Here is a 24,886-nt window from a genome sequence, read left to right as displayed (position 1 = left end):
AAACACACAAAGAAATAAATATTTCTCAAATCAAGTCTTTTCTGGATTTATCTGAATGAAGAAAACCTTATAAATACTTAAAGTTCTTGGAAAATAATGCCATAGTAGTTTTCCTTTCATAGCCTCTCCTCCCCACTCCCCAAAGACCCTGGCCCGTCTAAGAGTAAAGAGGTCAAAGTTTTTCATATACATTCCTGGAAAATGGATTAGAATTCCAAGAAGATTTAGGGAAGAAACACCATAATCTAATTAAAGCCATTGCTGGTCTCTGCCTTTGGTTGGATTGAGCCGTGTAGGGAAATCATTTCCCAACGTGCTCCATTCATCGGTTCATTCATGTGCTTCCATAAATTCTCCGAATCCACCCAAGGTCCAGGGCACCTCCCTGGCACTCTCTCCGGACTGCAGGATACCAATGGAATATGCATCATCAGCATTAATCCATCACTCCTGCTGGGACTGACCCTTCTTTTTTCCCAGCTTTCCTCAGAGGTCACTTCTCCATAACTCCCTAATTGTAACATGCTGCACCCTGCTTCCACCTACCATTGTCCTCCGGGGGATTCTCAACAGACACATAACTCATAGCCGTACAATATTGCACAAAGGCTATTTGTTTAAAAGAAATCAGGCCTTCATTGCAGGGACAATCTTAGACTTTTCCTCAGTCTTCTTGCTGATTTTTCATGGTGACATGACCACTGGCTCTGTCCTTGATGCGCTTCTCTCTTTATCCTCTCACACTCACTTTCTCACATCAGCTCCTCTGAGTTCAGTTGCCATTTCTATGCAGAAGAAGACTTCCAGATCTATATATCCAGCCTTAGTCTTTTATCCCCATCTGCCTATTGGTCATTTCAAATCATCTCTTCCATAGGCATTTCTCCTTCCTTCCTTCCTTCCTTCCTTCCTTCCTTCCTTCCTTCCTTCCTTCCTTCCTTCCTTCCTTCCTTCGCCATTTCTCAGATCATCTCTCCCATAGGCATTTCTTTTCCTTCCTTCCTTCCTTCCTTCCTTCCTTCCTTCCTTCCTTCCTTCCTTCCTTCCTTCCTTCCTCCCAGGTTAAGTGACTTGCCCAGGGTCACACAGCTAGGAAGTGTTAAGTGTCTGAGACCAGATTTGCACTCAGGTCTTCCTGGTTTCAGGGCTGGTGCTCTATCCACTGCACCACCGAGCTGCCCCCTCCCATAGGCATTTCAAACTCAACATGTCCCAAACAGAACTGAACAGTTTTTCCTCCCAATCTCTCCTTTCTTCTGAAATTCCCAATTGCTGTCAAGGGCTCCCCTATCCTTTCAGTCACTCAGGTCCTCAAATCATCATTCTCACTCCATTTATTGAAATAGTTGTTGAATTTTACCAGTTCTGTCTCTGCAGAGATAGTTCTTGTATCCTTTTTCTCATGGGACTGCCAGCCTCCTTCCAGCCTCCTCACCTCCTGGCTGGAATATTAAAATCGCCTCTTTCTTAATCTTCTTCCCTAAAGCTTATCCCCACTTTAATCCATTTTCACTCAGTAACCAAAGAGATTTCCCTAAAATGAAGGTCTGACTGCATTCCTCTCTTACTCAAGAAACTCCATTGGCTCCCTATTTTTTTTTTTTTGGATATGTCTAACATTTAAAGCTCTTTATAATTTTGTTTTCTTACAAATACCCCTTCATATCTACTATGATCTAGCCACACAGTCCTTCTCTCTCACTTCCCCCTCTTCTTTCCCCCCTCTTTCTCTTTCTCTTCCTTTCCTCTCTTCTTCTCTCCCTTTTCTCTCCTCTCTCTCTTTCCCTCTCACATCCTTCTCTCTGTTTCTCCCTCTTTCTCTCTTCTTTCTGTTTCTGTCTCTCTCTATCCCCTCTGTCCCCTTCTCTCTTTAGCTCCTTTCTTGTATTCCTTTTCTCTCTTCTTTGTCTTTCTGACTGTCTCTCTTTCCTTTCTCTCTGTCTGTCTCTGTCTCTCTGTCTCTGTCTCTCTGTCTCTCTGTCTCTCTCTCTCTGTCTCTCTCTCTCACACACACACACACACACACACACACACACACACACACCATTCCATCTCTCACTTTGGCACTGGCAGTCCCATGCCTTCCTCCTTACTCTGCCCCTTGAAAACCCACCTTATCCATGACCTTTCACATGAAACCTTTCCTAGGATTCCCAGATGCTCGTATCCTCCCTTCAAAAACATTGGCCAATCCACGTTACATATTTACATACATATACTGAGTTATTACAGCTTTATACTGGAAGAACCACAAAGCCACTCAGTCCAAACTCTTTATTTTTACAGTTGATGAAATTGGGACATGGAAGATGAAGTGTCGTGCTCAGCTGGCACTCAGCTGGCAACTAGCTGAGGCAGGATTTGAATCCGGGTCTTTCTGACTTTAAACCCAATGCTTTATCCACCATTCTGTATTGCTTGTCACGTTGTCTCCCTCATCAGTATGTTAATATCTTGAAGGTGGGTACCATTTTTTTTTGCTGTTTATATCTCTAGCCCCAAGTGTCTGGCATGTTGTAGACACTAAATAAATCCTGGGTAGATTGCTTGATTGAAAGAACTTTTGCAATTTCCCAAGGCAACCCAGCTCACTCTGGCAACACTCCCCTGGAAAAGGGGAATAAAGATTCCCAAATGACTCTCCCCATAGAGTTGTAAGTCCAATTAAAAAAATACAATATATTTCAGAAAGGCCTGGAGAGACTTACATGAACTGATGCTGAGTGAAATGAGCAGGACCAGGAGATCATTATATACTTCAACAACAATACTAGATGATGACCAGTTCTGATGGACCAGGCCATCCTCAGCAACGAGATCAACCAAATCATTTCTAATGGAGCAGTAATGAACTGAACTAGCTATGCCCAGAAAAAGAACTCTGGGAGATGACTAAAAACCATTACATTGAATTCCCAATCCCTATATTTATGCACACCTGCATTTTTGATTTCCTTCACAAGCTAATTGTACAATATTTCAGAGTCTGATTCTTTTTGTACAGCAAAATAACGTTTTGGTCATGTATACTTATTGTGTATCTAATTTATATTTTAATATATTTAACATCTACTGGTCATCCTGCCATCTAGGGGAGGGGGTGGGGGGGTAAGAGGTGAAAAATTGGAACAAGAGGTTTGGCAATTGTTAATGCTGTAAAGTTACCCATGTATATATCCTGTAAATAAAAGGCTATTAAATAAAAAAAAAATACAATATAAATGTGATTTATTATAGACACAGTCTGGTCTGGTTTTCTCTTTCTGTCTCTCTGTCTTTTGTTTCTCTCTGTCTTTTCCTTTTATCTTGCTCTCGGTCTCTCCTTTCTGTGTGTCTGTCTGTCCCTGGGTCTGTGTCTATCTCTGTCTCTGTGTGCCTCTGTCTTTCTCTGTGTGTATCTCTGTCTCTCTCATTCTCTCTCCTTTTATCTCTTCCTCTTTCTTCTTCTTCTTCTTCTTCTTCTTCTTCTTCTTCTTCTTCTTCTTCTTCTTCTTCTTCTTCTTCCTCTTCCTCTTCCTCTTCTCCTTCTCCTTCTCCTTCTCCTTCTCCTTCTCCTTCTCCTTCTCCTTCTCCTTCTCCTTCTCCTTCTCCTTCTCCTTCTCCTTCTCCTTCTCCTTCTCCTTCTCCTTCTCCTTCTCCTTCTCCTTCTCCTTCTCCTTCTCCTTCTCCTTCTCCTTCTTCTTCTTCTTCTTCTTCTTCTTCTTCTTCTTCTTCTTCTTCTTCTCCTTCTTCTTCTCCTCCTCCTCCTCTTCCTCCTCCTCCCCCTCCTCCTCTTCCTCTTCCTTCTCCTCCTCCTCTTCCTCCTCATCTCTGTTTCTCTTTGTGTCTGTGTCTGTCTGTCTATCTATCTCTCTCGATGTGACTTAAAACCTATCATTCTCTTCAGCCTCCCAAACCCAAATTCCTTGAGAAGGAGTAATAAAAAGAATGGAAGAAGAAAGAAAAAAAATCTAGTACAATTTTGTGAAACATTCCGCAAGCTGTCACTGTGACTGTCCTACCTTAATTTATCCCACGGGCTCTAACCACAGCTGCAAGCAGAGTTGGTTCTGTGGCTAAGAACTCATTAATCCTGCCTCCAGGCAGGGAGCTCTTGGGAGAGGAAAAGATTTGCACAGAGAATATTTTTTGGGAACTTGTCAAGCTTTTATGGAAGTTCCGTAGACTGATATTTCTTGAAGGCAGACTTGTGCACAACTCTGCATTAGGCCCTGTGCCCAGTGAAATTTTTAAAAAGACCATTGTCCATTCATTCATTCATTCGTTCGTTCGTTCGTTCATTTACCACCAACACTTTGTAATACTTTATAATCAGAAGAGTTGGATTCAAATCTTGCCACTATCATTTGTAATCTTGGGTAAGTCCCTGAATCTCTCTGTGTCTTTTTCCTCATCCAGAAAATAAGGCAATTGAGGTTCCTTCGAGCTCTAGCTCTAAGCTTCCACGGCCCTTTGGGTAGAACCTAGCTCAGACACTGTGATCCTTGATTTCAAGGTGCTGCCTGCAGGAGATATAATTGCAGAGGGCACTAGGCGGTACCCACTAAGTGGGTAAGAACGTTGGACTAGGAGGCAGGAAACCCTGAGTTCAGATCCTGCTTCAGACACACTTCTAGCTGTATGAGCTTAGGCAAGTGCCTTAAACACTCCCCGCCTCAGTTTCTTCACCTGTAAAAGTGGAATGATACTTTTCTTATTTGGTTAGTGTGTGTTTATCAAACAGGATAACACATAGAACACACTGTAAGCTTTGTTTTAGCAAGGCAGGGAGTTAAGTGACTTGTTCAGGGACATATGACTAGTGTCAAGTACCTGAGGGTGGATTTGAACTCAGCTCTTCCTGACTCCAGGACTGGTACCTTTCCAGAGTGTCACCCAGCTGCCCCTGGATGTGATAAACCTTAACGTGTTCTATAAATGCTGTTATGATTACTAATACTATCTAAGAATCTTGGCACTCAGGTGGGAGCAACAAAATTGCTGGGACAAGCAGATTAAAAGGTGGTCTCAAATTAATACTTCATTTGAGAAAGGGGCATCTTGGGAAGGGACCTCAAGGTCCTGAAGGGAGAGAGTGAAATACCTGGATGTACAGAGGTTTCAGAAGACATCAGTGACTGATTAAATGAAACATTTATTAAGCACTTCCTGCGAACAACCTACAGAACTGTATTTTCATACAGGAACAAAGATTTAAGAGAAAGGTCACGTCAGCTGAGTGAATTAGTTGTACAAAACAAGATATTGAGTCACTGAACTGATAAACTGATAAAATCTACCAAAAACAAGAAGCAAAAGGTAACTACAAGCACTGAGGGTGCGTGGCTGATGAGTTAATTAATATTAACTTGTCTTTCCCAAAGGAGGAATTTTCCACCATTTTGGAACATGGATTGTATGATGAGGGAAAGGGAGCATGTCAAGGAGAGACATGCAATGGGAAGACCGGATAGGAAATAAAAGGCTCATTCCCACCTCCATAAGCACAGATGGGGGCAGGGACTGCTACAGGATAGCTTTGCCCATTTCTTGCAAGAACTGTAAATAAACCAACGTAGTTCATATACTCCTGATGCTGAATCGCTTTTATTTTTGTGGTGTATTCTAACATTACATGCAAAGCATTGGGCTAAGATCTGGAGAGCAATTCTTGCTTTCAAGAAGCTAACATTCGAACAGGGAGACATTGTGCCTCAGTTTCCCTGAATTGCTCTGCCTCAGTTTCCCTGGTGGCCACCCCCACATCACTGGCTATTAGGACTGAGATAATCAGGGCTTTGGAGCTCTGGTCACTCTGTCATCCCAAAGAGTCATAAAACTCCAGAGGTTTTTCTCAAATACTTGGGCATCTTCTGGCCCAGATTTCCTGTCTCCTGCTCAACCACCTCCTTCATTCCCAACTTACCAGAATTTATGATCCTTCCTCCTTACCTGTCAGAACTGAGTTATGATCCTTCCTGGAATTTCCATTCACCCAATGTTCTGGTCCCCCCTCCCCCCAACTTTGTCTTTGTTTCCCTGATTGCTGGAGCTCTATAAGAGTCTCTGGAATTACTTGCTCATTGCTGGGTGCTTTGAGACAAGAGTCCCATCAGCCGGCTGGCTTTGTCAGTCCAAATTCTCCACTATTAAAATATGAAAAACCTCTAATCTCTCTGTCTTGCCTCAGTTTCTCTGACATCACAGAGACAATATATCTTCCATATTTTAAGACCTGCAAGTGATGGAGATCCATTCTGAGTCAAAAAGACCTGGTTTTAAAACCTGCCTTTCTGATTGTATGATCCTAAATAAGTCAACCTCAAAGCAATTCTCTAAGGCTATAGAATATCATTGCCATCAACAATAAGCATTTATTAATCACCTTCTGTATGCTAGGCACTATGATAAGTCCTAGAGATTCAAAGATTCAAAAAAAAAAAAACCCCAACAAACAAACAAAAAAGCATAGTTCCCGTCCTCAAGGAACTCACAGTCTAATGGGGGAGGCACCATGTAAAGCCAGTTGTACAGAGTGTAAATGGGAAATCAACTCAAGCAGTCCAGGAAAGACTTCTTGAAGAAGGGGGGGTTTGTTGCAGGGTATGTGTGGATGAGATACTGTAAAATTTAGGGGATCTCCATCAGGGTACCCCTTTGTAGACCTGACAATGGTTTCAAGAAGAGTTATTCCTTCTCAATTATTAAGTAAGTGCCTACTATGTGTCAAGCACTGTGTTAAATTATGAGGATACAGAAAGAGGAAAAAGTCCCTGTCCTCAAGGAGTTTACAGTCTAGTGGGGTGACAATTCAAATCAACAAACATAATAGAAAGAATTCATATTAATAGATCACTTGATTAGGGTCAAAATTAGCTAAATCTTAACAGGCTTAATGTGAGGGACAGCTAACTAGGTACTAAGACAAGGGTGTCAAATGTATAGCTGGTAGGCTACAGCCCACCATTGGGCAATTCTGCCCAAACCAGATTAAACTGTAGTCGGGAAATATTTAACAAAATAAATAAGAATACAATAAAACACAGACAATATTATGTCTTCAGACTAAGTCAATGTGAGATCTGCAAGAATCCCTCTGTCTGGAATAGTGGCTCCCATTTTTATCTAAGTCTGACATCACTATAATATAGTATACGGGACCCCAGCTGTTCCCGGCAATTTATACCCGAATGGGACAAGACTTATTTCTATGTATGAGGTTTAAAAAAAAGTCTGCCTGCAATCTGGGGCAGTTCTTACTGGGAAGGTGGACAGCCATTCCCCTGCACGGCAGCTTTATTAGGAGAGGCTCTGGAGGAGGCTAGCTGGAAAGGAAAGGCAGCGGACTGGCAGACGTTAAGTGGGAGACTGTTCCAATGTAGAAGAGAGCAGGGAGGAAGTCCTGGAGGTGGGCATGGAAAAGGAGAGAGAGCCAAATAATATCTGGCTTCCTAGGAATGCGGGCGACACCGGGGAGAAGAGCAATGGGAGCTGGGTAGAAATAAGCAGGTGTGTGAGTGTTGGGGAGATGATGGATAGTGATGGTGAAAGCACCAGATCTGTCTCTTCACGTGTCCCAGTCTATTCCTATTCCTATTCTATTATACTGGTCCTGATCTCCCCACTAAGAACAATATGCACCCCATGGAACAGACCCAATCCTGTGTTTTTGCATTTGTTCTTTTTTGTTTTGATTGAAGACAATGACCTTGTAAGTTCTGAAAGGTCAGGAGATAAAGCCTCTGGGATCCATCTTGCACTCTGGATTCTGGAAATCTGAATTCATGCTGGATTTTTGCCACCATCCCATCATCAATACAGTGAGTGACTCTCAAGAGTGACCTTCAGGACCCACCCCAGCGGTACTGAGACAAGAACTCATTAGGCATTAGTGTCACATCTGGATATTAACAGAGTGGGACCAATCCTGTGCTAAGTCTTTTTTTTTCCTTCTAAACATAATTCCACATTTATTATGCTGCACAAAAATTATCAGATCAAAAAGAAAAAAAATGAGAGAGAAAAAAAGAAACTAAAGACAAGGATGGTATATAGGGGAGGGTGTACTCCTGAAATGTTGGGGGGAAATGTGTGTAGTTTTCTTCTTGTTATAATTTGGAAGTAAATGTCCTTTTCAAAAAGGTTAATTGATAATAAGTGGTTAAAAGAAATTGTTATTATTCACAGGATGTTTCATTCTCAAAAAGGACTAATGACATCAGGAGGGTGATGTCTTGACTTGTGAGTAAATTAGATCTAAGTGACACAGAGCTGTGTAAAGTCATTAGCCTTTCTCTCTCCTCCGGAGCCATCTGGATCCACTGGCAAGGCAGACATAGGTCAGGATGACTGGAGAGGGCCCAGGATGCAGTGGGAGACTTTGGTCTTTTTAAACTAAGCTCTTTACAGGTCTAAGTTTGTACCTAATAGTAGAGTGAAGTGGTATAACTGGTGGGGGCTTCAGCTGATAACTTCAGAAAAAAGAGACTTCATGAGTAGAACCAAGAGAACATTACATGATGTTACATGATGTTTAACTTGTGATGGACGTGGCTCTTTTCAACAGTGGGGAGATCTGGGCCAATTCCAATAGACTTGTGATGGAAAGAACCATCTGCGTCCAGAAAAAGGATGTTGGGACTGAATATGAATAACAACTTAGTATTTTCTTTCTTCTTTTTTTTAATGGTACAATTTTATTTTATTTTTTTTAATAGCCTTTTATTTACAGGATATATGCATGGGTAACTTTACAGCATTAACAATTGCCAAACCTCTTGTTCCAATTTTTCACCTCTTACCCCCTACCTCTCCCAGATGACAGGATGACCAGTAGATGTTAAATACATTAAAATACAAATTAGATACACAATAAGTATACATGACCAAACTGTTATTTTGCTGTACAAAAGAATCAGACTCTTGAAATATTGTACAATTAGCTTAGAAGGAAATCAAAATGCAGGTGTGCATAAATATAGGGATTGGGAATTCAATGTAATGGTTTTTAGTCATCTCCCAGAGTTCTTTTTCTGGGCATAGCTAGTTCAGTTCATTACTGTTCCATTGGAAATGATTTGGTTGATCTTGTTGCTGAGGATGGCCAGGTCCATCAGAACTGGTCATCATATAGTATTGTTACAACTTAGTATTTTCTAATTAATTAACTAATTAATTTACAAAACATATGCAAAAGTAATTTTTCAACATTGACCCTTGCAAAATCTTTTGTTCTAAAATTTCCCCTCCTTCCCCCCACCTCCTCCCCTAGCTGGCAGGTAGTCCAATACATGTTAAATATATAACTTGTTATTTTCACCTTTTTGTTGTTGTTATTTGATTGCTTGGTTTTTTCTCTCTCATTTTTTTTTCTTTTTGATCTGATTTTTCTTGTGCAGAATAATAAATGTGGAAATATGTTTAGAAGAAAAAAAAATAAAAACTTCAACCTCTCAGAGGTAATCTAGAACCCTGAAGGGAGATATAACTGACCAGGTTCTGGGAGAGCCCAGAGGATAATTGTATAGTCATTGATAATTTGCACTCATATTTCAAGAGACCTTAAGGTTAATAAAATGTTTTCCTCACAGTCTTGTGAGGTGAATATCAAAGCATTATTATCCCAACTTTGCATATGGTAGACTCTTAATAAATGCTTGTTAAACTGAGTTGAATTATTCCCATTTTACAGAGCTGAGTCTCAGAAGTTCTTTTGTCCAAGATCACTCAGCTTGCAAAGGTCAGGACTGGGATTCAACCCCAAGTCTCCTCCTCTGAGGTTAATGTTCTGTCTGCTTGACTGTTTTTCTGGGGATATACAATTCTTGATGGGGACATGATTACATAGCATCATCCCAGCTTCTGCCCCTTCCTGATATTAGCCTAGTGGGGGCCTAGAGCAGTATGAGCCATTAAAAACCCAGGATAGATTCAAACTGACTCCCATAAACACTCTTCGAGTACCAGTGTGATGATACAGGTGTTGGAATCAGGAAGACGTGAGTTCAAATCCTTCCTTATAAACCTGAATAAGTCACAGTCACTTTCAACCTCAGTTTAACCCCATTTGTGAAAAACTCAGGTGATGATTGCACCTACCTTGTAGGATTATTGTGAGGAACAAACGAATACCTAAGCATTAAAGGGCCATATAAATGCCAGTTATTGTTATTATTATAATAGGACTTGGGATCAGTGCCACGCTGGGCTCTATTTACAGCCTTGTTAGATCTCTGCTTCCTCACTAAACACTATCACAATCAGCTACACACTGTCTGATTCTTACATTTCCAAGATGAAAGGACAAAAAATCCCCAAATGGAATCATGGAAAGACTGAAATGATTGAACAACAACTTCTCACAGAATACAATAAGGGACTTATAATAAATCACTTCACAAGGGGAAGGTCTTTATGACCAAAGCAGAACTAGAGATCATTACTGATCACAAAATAGAAAATTTCGATTATACCAAACTGAAAAGTTTTTGTACAAACAAAACTAATGCAGACAAGATTAGAAGGGAAGCAATAAACTGGGAAAATATTTTTACAGTCAAAGGTTCTGATAAAGGCCTCATTTCCAAAATATATAGAGAATTAACTCTAATTTATAAAATCAAGCCATTCTCAATTGAAAAATGGTCAAAGGATATGAACAGACAATTCTCAGATGAAGAAATTGAAACTATTTCTAGTCATATGAAAAAGATGCTCCAAGTCATTATTAATCAGAGAAATGCAAATTAAGACAACTCTAAGATACCACTACACACCTGTCAGATTGGCTAAGATGACAGGAAAAAATAATGATGATTGTTGGAGGGGATGCGGGGAAAACTGGGACATTGATGCATTGTTGGTGGAGTTGTGAACGAATCCAACCATTTTGGAAGTAGTTTGGAACTATGCTCAAAAGTTATCAAACTGTGCATACCCTTTGATCCAGCAGTGTTACTACTGGGATTATATCCCAAAGAGATCATAAAGAAGGAAAGGGACCTGTATGTGCCACGAATGTTTGTGGCAGCCCTTTTGTAGTGGCTAGAAACTGGAAACTGAATGGCTGTCCATCAGTTGGAGAATAGCTGAATAAATTGTGGTATATGAATATTATGAATATTACTGTTCTGTAAGAAATGACCAACAGGATGATTTCAGAAAAGCCTGGAGAGACTTACACGAACTGATGCTGAGTGAAATGAGCAGGACCAAGAGATCATTATATACTTCAACAATACTATATGATGACCAGTTCTGATGGACCTGGCCATCCTCAGCGATGAGATCAACCAAATCATTTCCAATGGAGCAGTAATGAACTGAACCAGCTACGCCCAGAGAAAGAACTCTGGTGATGACTAAAAACCATTACATTGAATTCCCAATCCTCATATTTATCTACCTGCATCTTTGATTTCCTTCACAAGCTAATTGTACAATATTTCAGAGTCTGATTCTTTTTGTACAGAAAAATAACGTTTTAGTCATGTATACTTATTGTGTATCTAATTTATATTTTAATATATTTAACATCTACTGGTCATCCTGCCATCTAGGGGATGGAGTGGGGGGGGGGGTAAGAGGTGAAAAATTGGAACAAGAGGTTTGGCAATTGTTAATGCTGTAAAGTTACCCATGTATATATCCTGTAAATAAAAGGCTATTAAATTAAATAAATAAATAAATAAATCACTTCACAAATCTTAAAACACTAAATAAATATTTTATTATCATCATATTATTATATTATGATATATAATAGGATAGTATTATAACCAAATTAAGAAAAATAGAAGGGTGACTTGCAATCACAAAAATCTGGCTTTATGTCCCCCTTTTGGATACCCACTATTCCTCTTCTTCTTCTTCTTCTTCTTCTTCTTCTTCTTCTTCTTCTTCTTCTTCTTCTTCTTCTTCTTCTTCTTTCTTCTTCTTTTTCTTCTTTCTTCTACTTCTTCTTTCTTCTGCTTCTTCTTTCTTCTTCTTTTTCTTCTTTTTCATGTTCTTCACATTCTTCATGTTCTTGTTTTTCTTGTTTTTCTTCTCTCCTCCTCTTCTCTTCTTCTTCTTCATCTTCACCATCATCATCATCTCTTTTTCCTCTTTCTTCTTCTCCTCCTCCTTTCCTCTCCTTTATCTTTTCTTCCTCCTCTCCAAGCAAGTCACTTAATCTCTCCATGCCTCAGTTTCCTTATGAATAAAATAGTTATAGCAATTGAACTATCTCTCCAAGTTGTTGTGAGGATCAAAAATACTTTGGGAACCTTAAAGTCTTAAAAAGGCAACTGATACAATGACAAGAGGATTGATTTGGAGACAGAGGACCTGGGTTCAAATCCTATCTCTGTAGTATTCTAGCTATGTGACCTAGGGTTAGTAACATGAACTTAAAAGCTTCTAAGGTCTCTTCTAGGTCTAGATCTTTAATCCTGAAGGCAATTTTTTCCCAATCTTTATTTCCTCCAGGAATCCTTTGGGATCATAGCCTGTGATTTCACACAGAAATCACATTCCTTCTTGAACTTCCCTTGTTCTCCTTTCCCCGAATCCTCCTCTCTTTTATCTCACACTTAACAAAACTTAACCTCAGGGAGAACTTCTGGCCAAGCAACTAATCACATTCAAAGCTAACTTATTTCTATCTATCCTTTTAATGTTTATTTTTCATATCTTTATGTACTTTTAGCCTCTCCCCCATTAGAATATAAGGTCTTTGGGCAGGATTTACAGATATAAAACTCTTTACTTGCCATCCAATAGGTGTTTAACTAATGTTTGCTGATTGACTGATTGGTCGATTGATAAGGACCTGGGCTTGGCCCCGTTATTTGCCCCGCCCAACACCAGAGGGTGCTAGGGAAACCACTCTATAGTTCATGGATTATTATCCATCTGGCCCCTTGCACAGCTGCTTTTTAAGTCCCTCAAACCCTTGGCTTTCAGTTAAAAATCTTACTGCTGCCTCTCTCCTCGCACCCCTCTTCAATCTGAAGGGAAATAAATTTTAAAAATTCTAGAAACCACCATGCACTTGCACATAGAATACAATAGGTTAATTGCAATAAAATCATTTATAATACAACACAATTATGCTACGATAGAATATTTTTTCATAAAAACTTTAGTAATAATTTTGAAAATATCTTACTTTGTGTTTTTCGATTGCGTTAGACTTTTTGTGACCCCACTTAGGGTTTTCTTGGCAAAAATACTGTACAGTTTGCAGTTTTCTTCTCCAGCTCATTTTAGTTGAGGAAACGGAAGTAAATGAGTGACTTGCCCCAGCTAATAAGTATCTGAGACCAGATTTAAATTCAGGTCCTTCTGACTCCAGGTCCCACTAGAGTGGGTGCTTAAAAAATACTTATTGATTACTTGTCTGCTTATGAGACACTTATTAGTATTCACACTGAATTTTAAGATTTTCAAAGCAATTTACAAATATTATCTCATTTCATCTTGATAGCGATCATGGGAGATAGGTGCTATCATTATTCCCATTTTACATAGAGTAGAAGCATAAAATATTATTGCGTTTCACAGACAATGAAATAGAGGCACAGGGGGATTGAGTGGTTTGTTCAGGGCCTTACAACTGATGAGTCTCTGAGTCTGTATTTGAACTCAGTTCTTCCTAACCCTAAGCCCATTGTATCAGTTGATTGCCTAGAGGCCCATGTGATTGCTGAGACATTAGGATAGGGATAGAACTGAAGCAGATAATTTTTTTTTATTTAATAGCCTTTTATTTACAGGTTATATGTATGGGTAACTTTACAGCATTAACAATTGCCAAACCTCTTGTTCCAATTTTTCACCTCTTACCCCCCTCACCCCCTCCCCCAGATGGCAGGATGACCAGTAGATGTTAAATATATTTAAATATAAATTAGATACACAATAAGTATACATGACCAAACCGTTATTTTGCTGTACAAAAAGAATCAGACTCTGACATATTGTACAATTAGCTTGTGAAGGAAATCAAAAATGCAGGTGGGCATAAATATAGGGATTGGCAATTCAAAGTAATGGTTTTTAGTCATCTCCCAGAATTCTTTCTCAGATAATTTTTTTTAAAGGGAAGAGAACACTCTGCAAACTGTAGGACTGTGACCTTGACATGGTTTCAAAGAAATATTCCTGAACAAATGACTAGAGATAAGACTACTTAATCTTAGTCTAAAAGGTCTACAAAGGGAAGCAGTGATCACAAAAGTCAACATGATTTCAAAATAAATAGGTCATGTCAGATTAACCCCTTTTCCTGTTTTAGTAAATTTCTTTTCTAAATCTCACAACAACCTTGGAAAGTAGTTGCTATAATGGTCCCCATTTTATAAATGAGGACTCTTTGTGTGTGTGTGTGTGTGTGTGTGTGTGTGTGTGTGTGTTTGCAAACATAGTTATATAATTCTCTTGTTGCACAAGAAAAATCAGCTCAAAAAGGAAAGAAAATGTGGGGCAGCTAAATGGAGCTGTGGATAGAGCCCTGGCCCTGAAGTCAGGAGGATCTGAGTGCAAATCTGACCTCAGACCCTTAACACTTCCTGGCTGTGTGACCCTGGGCAAGTCACTTAATCCCAATTGCCTCGGGGGGAAAAAAAGGAAAGAAATGAGTAAGAAAACAAAATGCAAATGAACAACATCAAAAAGAGTGAGAATGTTATGTTGTGATCCACACTCAGTTTCCACAGTCTCTCTCTCTGGGGGTAGATAGCTCTCTTCATCACAAAATCATTGGAACTGGCCTGGATCACATCGATCAGAATTGATCATTGTATAATTTTGTTGTTGAAGTATATAATGATCTCCTGGTTCTGCTCATTTCACTCAGCATCAGTTCATGTAAGTCTCTCCAGGCCCTTCTGAAATCATCCTATTGGTCATTTCTTACAGAACAATTATATTCCCTTATATTCATATACCATAACCTATTGAGCCATTCCCCAACTGATGGGCATCCACTGGTTTCTTGCCGCTACAAAAAGGGCTGCCACAAACATTTTTGCACGTGTGGGTCCCTTTCCCCAAATGAGGAATCTGAGGCACAGAGAGTTTAAGTGACTCACTTAGGATCACACAGCTAGTAAGCGAGAATAAATTTAAACTCGGGTTTTCCTGACTCTTCGTGCAGGGCTCTCTCTACTTCTCCACCCACTATTCCTAAGAGAGCAGCTTGATGACATTCCAGAAGGAACTGAAGGTCCAGAGGTGTTGGAAGCACAAAATGCCCTTTTTTTGTAGGTGCCCTAGCCACATGTCTTTTCTGAGACATCTCTTGCCAGACGTGCTGTCTATATGTATGTCCGCCATAGTGGGGGCCTTCTGGGTGCTGCGTTTCCCTCTGATGGTGTGGGATTTGTGGGGGAATCCATACTAGGTTTAATAGAAACTATTTTTCTGAATGCTTTTATCTTTTAAACAATTGTGGGTAAACTAGTAAAAAGCCCAAACCGTTGGGATAGTTTGGGAGCTATAGCTTTGAGTAGAAGCAGACCCAAGGTACCTTAGACTCGGGGTGTGTCAAGTGACTTGAGAATGTCTTTTGGAATTGCATATGTTTAACATATTACTTACTATCTAGGGATGGGGTGGGGAGAAGGGAGGGAGAAAAAAAATCGAACACAAGGTTTTACTAGGATGAATGTTAAAAATTATGTGTTTAGAAAATAAAAAGCTTTAATAAAAATTAATTAATTAATTTTAAAAATGTCTTCTGATTAGGTTGGAGTAGGACAGGGCTGTCACCTTCTTCCATCTAGACAGGGTTCCTTCCTTAGTGCCATGTACTATTACAATAGGTTTTCCGTGCCTTGGTTTGCTACCAAACCCCACTTCTGTTGACGCACATTGAGCTTGCATTACACTCGTAACCCAAGACTCTTCCATATGAGTGATGGGTCAGCCCTCCCTTCTCCATTCTGTACTTGTGGAGTACATCTCCACAAGTGATGTGGAAGGGATCCGTGATTTCATCTGCCTGCCTTTGATCCTTTCTCCTGGTCTCTTAAGCTTTTCAGATCCTGACTGTTGTCCAATGGATTCGTTATTCCTCCCAACTTGACGTCATCATCCAATAGGACAAATATAGCACCCACATCTCCTTCAAAATCATCAATAAAGACTTAAGAAGATGGATAATGGGGCAGCTAGGTGGTACAGTGGTTAGAGCACCAGTCCTGAAGTCAGGAGGACCTGGGTTCAAATCTGGCCGCAGACACTTGATACTTCCTAGCTGTGTGATCCTGGGCAAGTTGCTTAACCCCAATTACCTCAGGAAAAAAAAGATGGGCTGAAATTTGTTTATTCCTCCCTCTTTCCAATAGAAATTATAATCACCCCACAAATTTCTGCAGCACTGGGAGACCAGACCCGCTCAAAGCCAGTGGGAGGAATTTTCTTTCCTTTTGGTCTATCAGGTGCAGCAATGAAGACAGCTGGACCCCTTTTTATAGAGCACAGTCAGAGGCCTGGACCTCCTAACATTTAAAATGCTGCCTCTTTATTCAGACAGAAATGAATAACACTATGAGGTCAAAGCAGAATGAGGGAATTTCAAAAATGCCCTTCCCCTGAACACCATCTTTGTGCAGACTTCTGGGGGTGGAATTGGGTGAGGAAGGAGGGAGAAAGGAGTCGTTAGCTTGTCAGAAAGAGAAAAACGGCCATTTCTTTTCCAACCTATTTCCTTCTTTTTGTTTTGTTTTTTACCCAGCTATGACCACATCGGCTGCCTTTGCCAGGTCCCGCCTCCCCTTCCTTGTCATTGGATCCTCTTCAAAAACAGGATGTTCTCCGTCTTCTGGATCTCTTGGGCCGACTGCCATCTGTGCTTTTCGACTGTGAGCTCTTCCTTGGGGAGCTGGAGGACGCCTGCCATCAGCCATGTGCCGCTGCTGCAGCTGGAGGAACGTGTGCAAGTATGAGACTGCCAAAGTCATCCGTGTCCAAAGCATGACCTATGGGACTATAAAATGGACCCTCTGTATGATAGTCTTCTTCTATGTTTGGTAAGCCAGCTGGGACCGGTTTATTCTTTGGCTAACAACTAGGCCCCTAACCCTACTCCACCCCCAAGTAACACATTTCTTCCCTGCCCTTCTTCTGTGTGTGGTCCAACATCCCCACCCATCCTTCCACTGACCGTTACCATGTCAGAGGGAAAAAGCAGGCCCAGGAGGCTGCCGATAGAAGCCTTGGTAGGTATTTGGGCAGGAAACTGTGATTTATCATCGATGAGTCAGAAAGAAACTACAGAATCAAAAACAAAGAGCTTTGATTACGGAATCAGAGGGTCGGCGTTAAAATTTCTCCTCAGATATTACATATCTCCCTCCATTGTCTCTTAAGCTTCTTGGGCTTCAGTTTCTATGGCTGTAGAAAGGAGTGGGTGGACCAGATAGCCTCTAAAATTCATTCCTGCCCTAAAATTATGACTCTGGGTCAAATATCATTTTTGATGCTGACTACTAGTCACTAACCCCTCTGAGCCTCAGTTTACCCATCTGTAAAAAGAGAGAGTCCAACTAGATGGCTTCCAAGGGCCCTTTTAAGGTATACATCTGTGCTTCTACAATGTAATTGTGGGAAGGTTCGGGAAAAAATGTAGATTTTTGAAAGCCCAGGCTGGATTCCCACCATTGACAAACAGTGGGTGTCTCTGCCAGCTTATGACAAGCTTGGGCGGGCAGAATATTGTAGCCTACAGAAAAAAATTGCCTGAAGGTTTACTTGTCCTTTCGAGGGGTCTCTCACCCTGCTGGGACTGAGTAGCTGGTAGGTCTGTCTTTGTCTAGGGAACCTGGAGGCGCGCTGAAGGTCTGAGACGACTGCAATCTCATCAGCAGCATATAAGTACTCTGGGTGAAGGGGTGGGGAGGAACGGGAAAAGATTGGAAAATTCCCCTCTCTGGTTCTACCAGGATCTTGCTATTTTAGTTGGCTCCCAACGTCTGTTGATACTTCCTCCAGCCAGTACAGAAATCAACCTGCCCGGTGGAATGAAAAAGACATATTGTTTTGTAGTCAGAGGATCTTTGGGCAAAGCCTGTGACTCAGCTTACTTTTCTGTAAAATAAGGGGTAGGGTTTGGACTAAATGTCGCTCTTCCCAGCTCTAAGTCTAGAACCCCAAGTGGGTTATAGTTCCAGCTCTTCCACTAACTAGTGCTAAGTCCTGGAGAAGAGACCTCTCTCGGATTCATTTTCCCCATTTCTAAAATGAGGGTGGCGAGGTTGAGATCACTGAGACAACTTTCAGTTAAAAAATAATTTTCTGCTCTAACCTCTGCTCAGAGAGATTATGAAAATCAAGCAAGTTTAAGAAAGAGTTTGTGATCTAACCACCCACCCATCCATCCATCAATCTCTCATAACCAAGCCACTGGATCCATCTATCACATCCACCCATCTATTGCATCCATCTCTCTCTCCAACATCATCCTGGGGGAATGCGTGGAGTGCACCTACTCAGCTGGGCAGGGGAAAGGGAAGCACCTTTAGTGCTCTTGTTCCAGTAACATCATTCAAAGCTAGGATGTCCTGGGTAATCACCTGCCCTGCTTTGTGGAGCTTTTCCTACCATGGGAGACAGCACATTACAGTGGTATCCTACCTATAATTTATCTGGCAGGCAGACCAGGAGAGCTTAAAGGAGGGGAAGCCCATCAGAACAAGTCCATGAAGGAGGGCTTGGAAAATAGGGGGAAATCAGTGTCATGGGGATGCGGCAGGAAGGGGTTAGGGGTCATCGGATCACTCATTTAGAGGAGGAAGAAGGGACCTTAGTCCAATCTTCTCATTTTACAGATGAGAAAACTGAGGTTCAGAGGAGTCAATTTGCCTGTTCAAGGTCACACAGATACAGGATTTGAATCCCTGCTCTCTGAGCCATTCGCACTGCTCTTCTTACTGGGGCATTCTGCCTTCCTCGTTAATGTGGAGGAGCTGCAGCAGGAGCCCGGTGACATAGACTGAGGTCCAGAGATAAGACAGGAGGGAGGGGGGATGGATTCAATTCAATTTACTTAGCATGAAGTGCTGAGCACTTTGAGGAATTAACTACCAGGATACAAACATACAGGGAGAGGGAAACAATTCCTGCCTTTAAGGGATGCAACTTATTGGAAGTGGGGACAACCCTAGTCTTGGAAGAACTGGAGTGGAGAGCAGGGACCAAGTCACGGGTGGCAGCTTGGCATAGGGCAAGGAGCACTGAATTTAGAGTGAGAAGACCCGGATTCAACTCCTGACTCTGCTACTTACTGTGTAATCCTGGGCAAGTCACTGTTAACTGCCTCGGTCTGCTTCCTCATCTATAAAAAGAAAAGTTTGGATTAGACCAGGGATCCTTTGGCCATCTGGTGAATCCCATCGTCTCAGAGGGATCCCTAGATCTTTTCTCAAAACCATGTTTTTAAATGCATAAAATAAAACACACAGGATTAGGAAGGAAACCGATGATACTGGAATATAGTTGTCAAAATAGGAAAAGTTCCAAGTTCCAAGTTCACGGACTCCTTGAAATCTCTCCATCAACTCCTTGGGTGTCCATGGACTCCAGATAAAGGATGTCTGGACTAATGCTAGCACCTTCCCTCTCTTCTTTCCTAAATACCTTGTAAATAGCTTATTTGTATTTTTTCTTTTTTAAATATTGTCTCCCTCATTAGAATGTGAGCCAGCCCATCAAAAACAACAACTGTCATTTGCCTCTTTGTATTTCCAGGGCTTAGCACATTATAAGTGCTCAATAAATGCTTATTGACTGACTTGACTAAACAGTTTTTAAGATCCTTTCTGGCTTTAAGTTCTATTATATTTTACTTCCCTCAACCTTAGGATCCTCATCTCCAAAATAGTGATAACAATACCTGTACCTGATGATCTTACAGGGTTGTGATTAAGAATGTGCTTCATAAACATTAAAGCATAGAAATGGAAAAAATGGGGGGAAAAAAGAGAAAAAAGAAATTAAAAGCTTAGAAATGAGAGCTGGTGTTATCCAAGGGAAGACTGAAAATCTTGTCCAGTTCTAACAGGTACTTTTTGAAAAGGACCTGTGGCTTCTCTCTCTCTCTCTGTCTCTCTCTCTCTCTCTTTCTCCTTCCTTCCTTCCTTCCTTCCTTCCTTCCTTCCTTCCTTCCTTCCTTCTTTCCTTCTTTCCTTCCTTCCTTCCTTTCTTCTTTCCTTCCTTCCTTCCTTCCTTCCTTCCTTCCTTCCTTCCTTCCTTCCTTCCTTCCTTCCTTCCTTCCTTCCTTCTTTCTTTCCTTCCTTCCTTCCTTCTTTCCTTCCTTCCTTCCTTCATTAGAAAGAATATGAGAGGCAGAGAAAGTGTTTTTTTTTTTAAACAACTACATTTTTTCTTAAAAAATAAAGAAAAGAATCCCTGTGCAATCTATGATCCTCTCCTAGCCAGTCACAGAAGACTATTTGTAATATCTACTATGATCTCCCATCTCATTTTTACTCTTCTAAACACCTCCTTCCTGCTCCTTGAAAATTCTATGGAAACAGAGAAGGGCAGCAGACAAACAGGACACAGTTTAGTCTAGTGGGAAGATGATCTGGATTTAAATCTTGTCTTTATTTTTAATTTCCTGTCACTTAATCTCTCAGGGCCTCAGTTTCTTCTGCTGTAAACTGACGGGGTTGGACTAGACAGATGCTAAAGTCCCCTTCGGCTCTAAATCTCAAATTCTGGGACCTTAATTAAATTACTTCATTTTCCTGGGCCTCAGTTTCCTCATCTGTCAAATAAGGATGATGGTTTCTGAGGTTCTTTCAAGGCCTGAATCTGTGACACTGTAAAATCACATAATAACTCATTTCTGAAGGGCTTTCAGGCTTACAAAGAGAACTGGGAAAGAGAAGACTGTCACAGGAACCCATGGCAGCTACTGAATTAGTGAGTGAGAAGCACCTCCCTGGCTCCAGGCTCCTGCTTTCTTCATGAATGAAGATCTGTCTCTTCATGCCTCAGACAGTTTTACTCCTGTTCTTGCTTTCTTTCCTCTTTATCTCAGCTTATCAAGATCTTTAAGAGACTATGTGTCTCCTTCATAGCATTGGGTCAGAGGAAGGAAGGAAGGAAGGAAGGAAGGAAGGAAGGAAGGAAGGAAGGAAGAAAGGAAGGGAAGAAGTAAAAAAGGAAGAAAGGAAGGAAGGGAAGAGAGATCAGAACAAAGGAAGGGAAAAAGGAAGGAAAGGGAAGGAAGAAGAGAAGAAAAAGAGGAAGGGAAGGAAAAAGGGAGGAAAAGAAGGAAAGGAAGAAAGGACAGAAGAAAGTAAGGGGAAAAGGAAGAAATGTAAAGAAGAAAGGAAGGAGGGAAGGAAAGGAGGGAGAGTCAAGTGATTCCCTTTTCCTGAAATGTATGTCCTCCCACTTCTGATCCAGAGAATCCTTAGCTTCCTTCAAAACTCAATTCAATCCTGGCAGGATCTGGGGCAAAGTATGGATCCAGATTCTGCTTGTGTCTACATGGCTAAAAAAAGAGAGGATTTAATTCCATTTCTCCAGCCGGGAATCTTCCTTTCTCTCCCTCCCTTTCCCCATCATCTCTCTTTTCAAAGGCAGGACTGCATCAGTTAAGGAGGGGTTAGCACACTGAGTTCAATGATTTTCACAAAGCAAGAACTTGGGCCTTTTTTTCTTGCCACATTTAGCTTTACCTTGGTGAGTGACAAGATGTATCAGCAGAAGGAACCCGTCATCAGCTCAGTGCAAACCAAAGTGAAAGGCATAGCAGAGGTGAAGGATGGGAGCACCACGCGAGTGCTGGACACAGCCGATTACACATTTCCTTTGCAGGTGAGTATTTGTGCTCCAGAATGGAAAAGGCAGAGGGACACCTTTCTTGGCCACAGAGCCAAGAACTTCTCCCCTCCTGTCTTAGGTGGGAGCATGGAAGTCCTAACCCAAGATAAAAAAACCATAAAACCTTAATGTCATTAGTATAACATGGAAGGGACCTGGTTAGAGGCAGAATCTCTGGAAAAAAAAAGATGGGGGTGGATGGGTGGGGGAAAATGATGTGGTAGTTAAATGGTGCAGTAGATAGGGCCCTAAGCTTAGAGATCAATTTACTATCTTGGGCAAGTCATTTTATCTTAGTCTACCTCAGTCTCCTTGCCTGTAAATAATGATAGTACTTTCCTTCCAGAATTTTATGACGATCAAATGAAATAATATTTGCAAAGTTCCTGGCACAAAGTAGGTGCTTAATAAATGCTTATTAATTTTTTTAAAAAATTGAAGTGTTTTAGTGGCTTATGAATTCAGTCTGAGCCAACAGTGGGCGATAGGATGCAGGAAAGCAAATGCAATTTGATAGATTCATTAAGAGATATGGTGTCCAGAACAGGGAAGAGATAATCCTGTTAAGATCAACCCACATCTAGAATTCTGTGTTCCCTTGTGAGGAGCACATTTTAGTGAGGATGTTAATTAGCTAAAGAGCATCCGAGTGATGGAACTCAGGATGTTGAAGGTCCTCAAGTTCCTGTCATATGAGGATTGGTCAAAGGAACTGGGGTTATTTATCCTGGATAAAAGATTTTTTTGTGGGGGAGGACTTGATGGTCTTTTCTCCAAGTGTTTGAGGAGCTATTCCATGTAAGATCGATTGCACCTGGTCTGATTTATCCCAAAAGACAGAACTAGGTACAGTGTTCGGAGGCTACAAAGAGGGAAATTTGGGCTTGATTTAAAGGAAAACATCCTTCCAAAGTGTAATGGAAACATATAAAAGTATATGCTATCTCAAAGAAGAAAGGGCTACTTCTAAAGCCTGTAGGTTTTTGAGGAAGGGCCAAATGACTCTTTATCAAAGACATACAAAGGATTCCAGTTTTTACCTGATTGGGTATAGGCTACAATGGATGTTTTGTGAAGTCCCTTACAACTCTGAAAGTCTGTCATTGGGTGATTCAAGAATCGGATCCTAACACGTGGGCCCCAACTATATTCAATTCAATTCAATCCGATCCAATATAGCAAACACTCATTAGGCTACTTTGTGCAAAGCACCTACTAGGTTCTAGGGATAAAAAGACCAAAAAAAGGGGGGACTGTTCTTACCTTTAGGGAATTTACATTGAATGGGGTTGAGGGTATCAGCAACACAACTGATAAATAAAATGGCCACTGTCAGGGAAGGAGTGGGGATGATTCCTAAGTGATTCTTGAAGGACAATAAGGATTCAGGGAAGGAGGTACAGAATTGAGAAAGAAGGATATTCTATACATAAAGGGCAGCTTAAGAAAATGTAGGAAGATATAAGATGAAAGGAGCTTGGGGAAATAGTCCAGTTAGGCTAGAAATGGAGTATGTGAAAGGGAATAATGTGAAATAAGGCTAGAGAGTATCAGAGGATAATAGATTTAGACTGGAAGGGATATTAGAGGTAATTGAGTTCAACTCCCCCATTTGGAAGGAAAAAAAGAAGGAAGGAAGGAAGGAAGAAAGGAGGGAAGGAAAAAAAAGAAAAAAGGAGAAAGGGAAGAAAAGAAGGAAGAAACGAGAAGGGACAGAAGGAAGGAAGAACGAATGAGTAAGGGAAGAAAATGAGGAAGGAGGGCAGAAGCAAGGAAGGAGAGATGGAAGGAGAAAGAGGAAAAGAAGGAAGAAGGGAAGGAGGGAAAGAGAAGGGAAGGAAAGAGGGAAGAAATAAAGGAAGGGCAAAAATAAGGAAGGAAGGAAGGAAGGAAGGAAGGAAGGAAGGAAGGAAGGAAGGAAGGAAGGAAGGAAGGAAATAGGAAAAAGAAGGAAGAAAGAAAGAGAAGAGAAGGAAGAAAAAGAAGGAAGAAAGAACAACAAGGAAGAAAGGGAGGAAAGATAAAAAGAAGGAAGGAAGGTAGGAAAAAAGAGAGGAAGGAAGAAAAAAAAGGAGAAAGGAAAAAAGCATTATGTATTTAGTCTATGTCAGGGATTGTGCTAAGCAATTTACAGATATTATCTCTTTTGATCCTACCATAACACTGCAAAGTAGGTCCCATTTTACAGTTGAGGAAACAGAGGCAAATAGCAATTAAGTCGATTTGTCCAGAGTCATACAGTTAATAAGTGTTTGAGGTTGAATTTGAACTCAAGTCCTCTTGACTCCAGGCTCAGATAAGGAAAGTGAGAAGAGATTTTAATAGCTTGCCTCATTTTGAACAGCTGGCATCTAAGGTAGAATCCAGGTCCTCCTAACTTTGAATTCAATATCGCATATCCTATGTCATGTTGCCTTTTAGAAAAAATAAGTTGCTGCCAACTTCAGAAGCCCTCAAATGGCAGGCGAAGGGACTCATAGTCAATCTAGAGGCACTAGGGCTTTGCTTACAATTTTTTTTAAACAGGTAAGTGCCTTAGGAAGATAAATTTAGCAATTGTGTGGGGGAAGAGTTTGGTGAAGGGAAAGTCTAGGAGCTGGAAAACCAATTAAGAAGTCATTATAATAAATCAGATAGAAGGGATGAGTGGCCAGATGGGCAGAGAGAGGGGAATCAATGCCAGAAATGTTGTGAAGATAGAATGAGCAGATAGCACCCAGTAAATGACAGGCTAATGAGAAATGGATTGGATATTGAGGATCCAGAGAAACACAGATTTTGAGGACTGGGAGAGACCTCACTGGCTTTTTGGTATAGCCCATGCATGAAGGAACTCTCAATGTAGTAGGAAAAAGCTAAATCCTCTCCTATGTGAGAGACCTTCAGATACCTGAAGATAGCTATCGTGCTTCCCCTCCCTATCCCTGGAGTCTTCTCCTGCCTAAACATCCCTGTTCTTTCAAATGGTCCTTCAAAGTCATGGGCTTCAGGCTCTACTACATCCTGGTAACCCTCTTCTAGTTTACTAATGTCCTTCTTAAACAATGGTACCCAGAGTTCAACACAATACTCCAGACGATAGACTCTA

At 40.9% G+C, this 24,886-nt stretch overlaps 1 protein-coding gene across 2 annotated transcripts in view; it reads left to right on the top strand.

Moving 5' to 3' along the window:
* Window positions 1-16,576: 16,576 nt before the first annotated feature.
* P2RX7 (purinergic receptor P2X 7) overlaps window positions 16,577-24,886 on the top strand; it is a 39,556-nt gene continuing 31,246 nt past the window's right edge. Inside the window, exons 1-2 of one of the 2 annotated variants that reach the window (XM_031948558.1) lie at window positions 16,577-16,994; window positions 21,648-21,792. In XM_031948558.1, the coding sequence (XP_031804418.1) occupies window positions 16,870-16,994; window positions 21,648-21,792 (270 nt within the window). In that variant the 5' untranslated portion in view covers window positions 16,577-16,869. The remainder of the gene's footprint in view (window positions 16,995-21,647; window positions 21,793-24,886) is intronic. The other variant, XM_003761038.4, reaches the window with a different exon arrangement.

This window comes from Sarcophilus harrisii, chromosome 1 (assembly GCF_902635505.1).
Source record: "Sarcophilus harrisii chromosome 1, mSarHar1.11, whole genome shotgun sequence".
Lineage (NCBI taxonomy): Eukaryota > Metazoa > Chordata > Mammalia > Dasyuromorphia > Dasyuridae > Sarcophilus > Sarcophilus harrisii.
The sequence above is the reverse complement of the archived record's forward strand: the minus strand, read 5'-3'. Positions and strand labels throughout refer to the sequence as shown.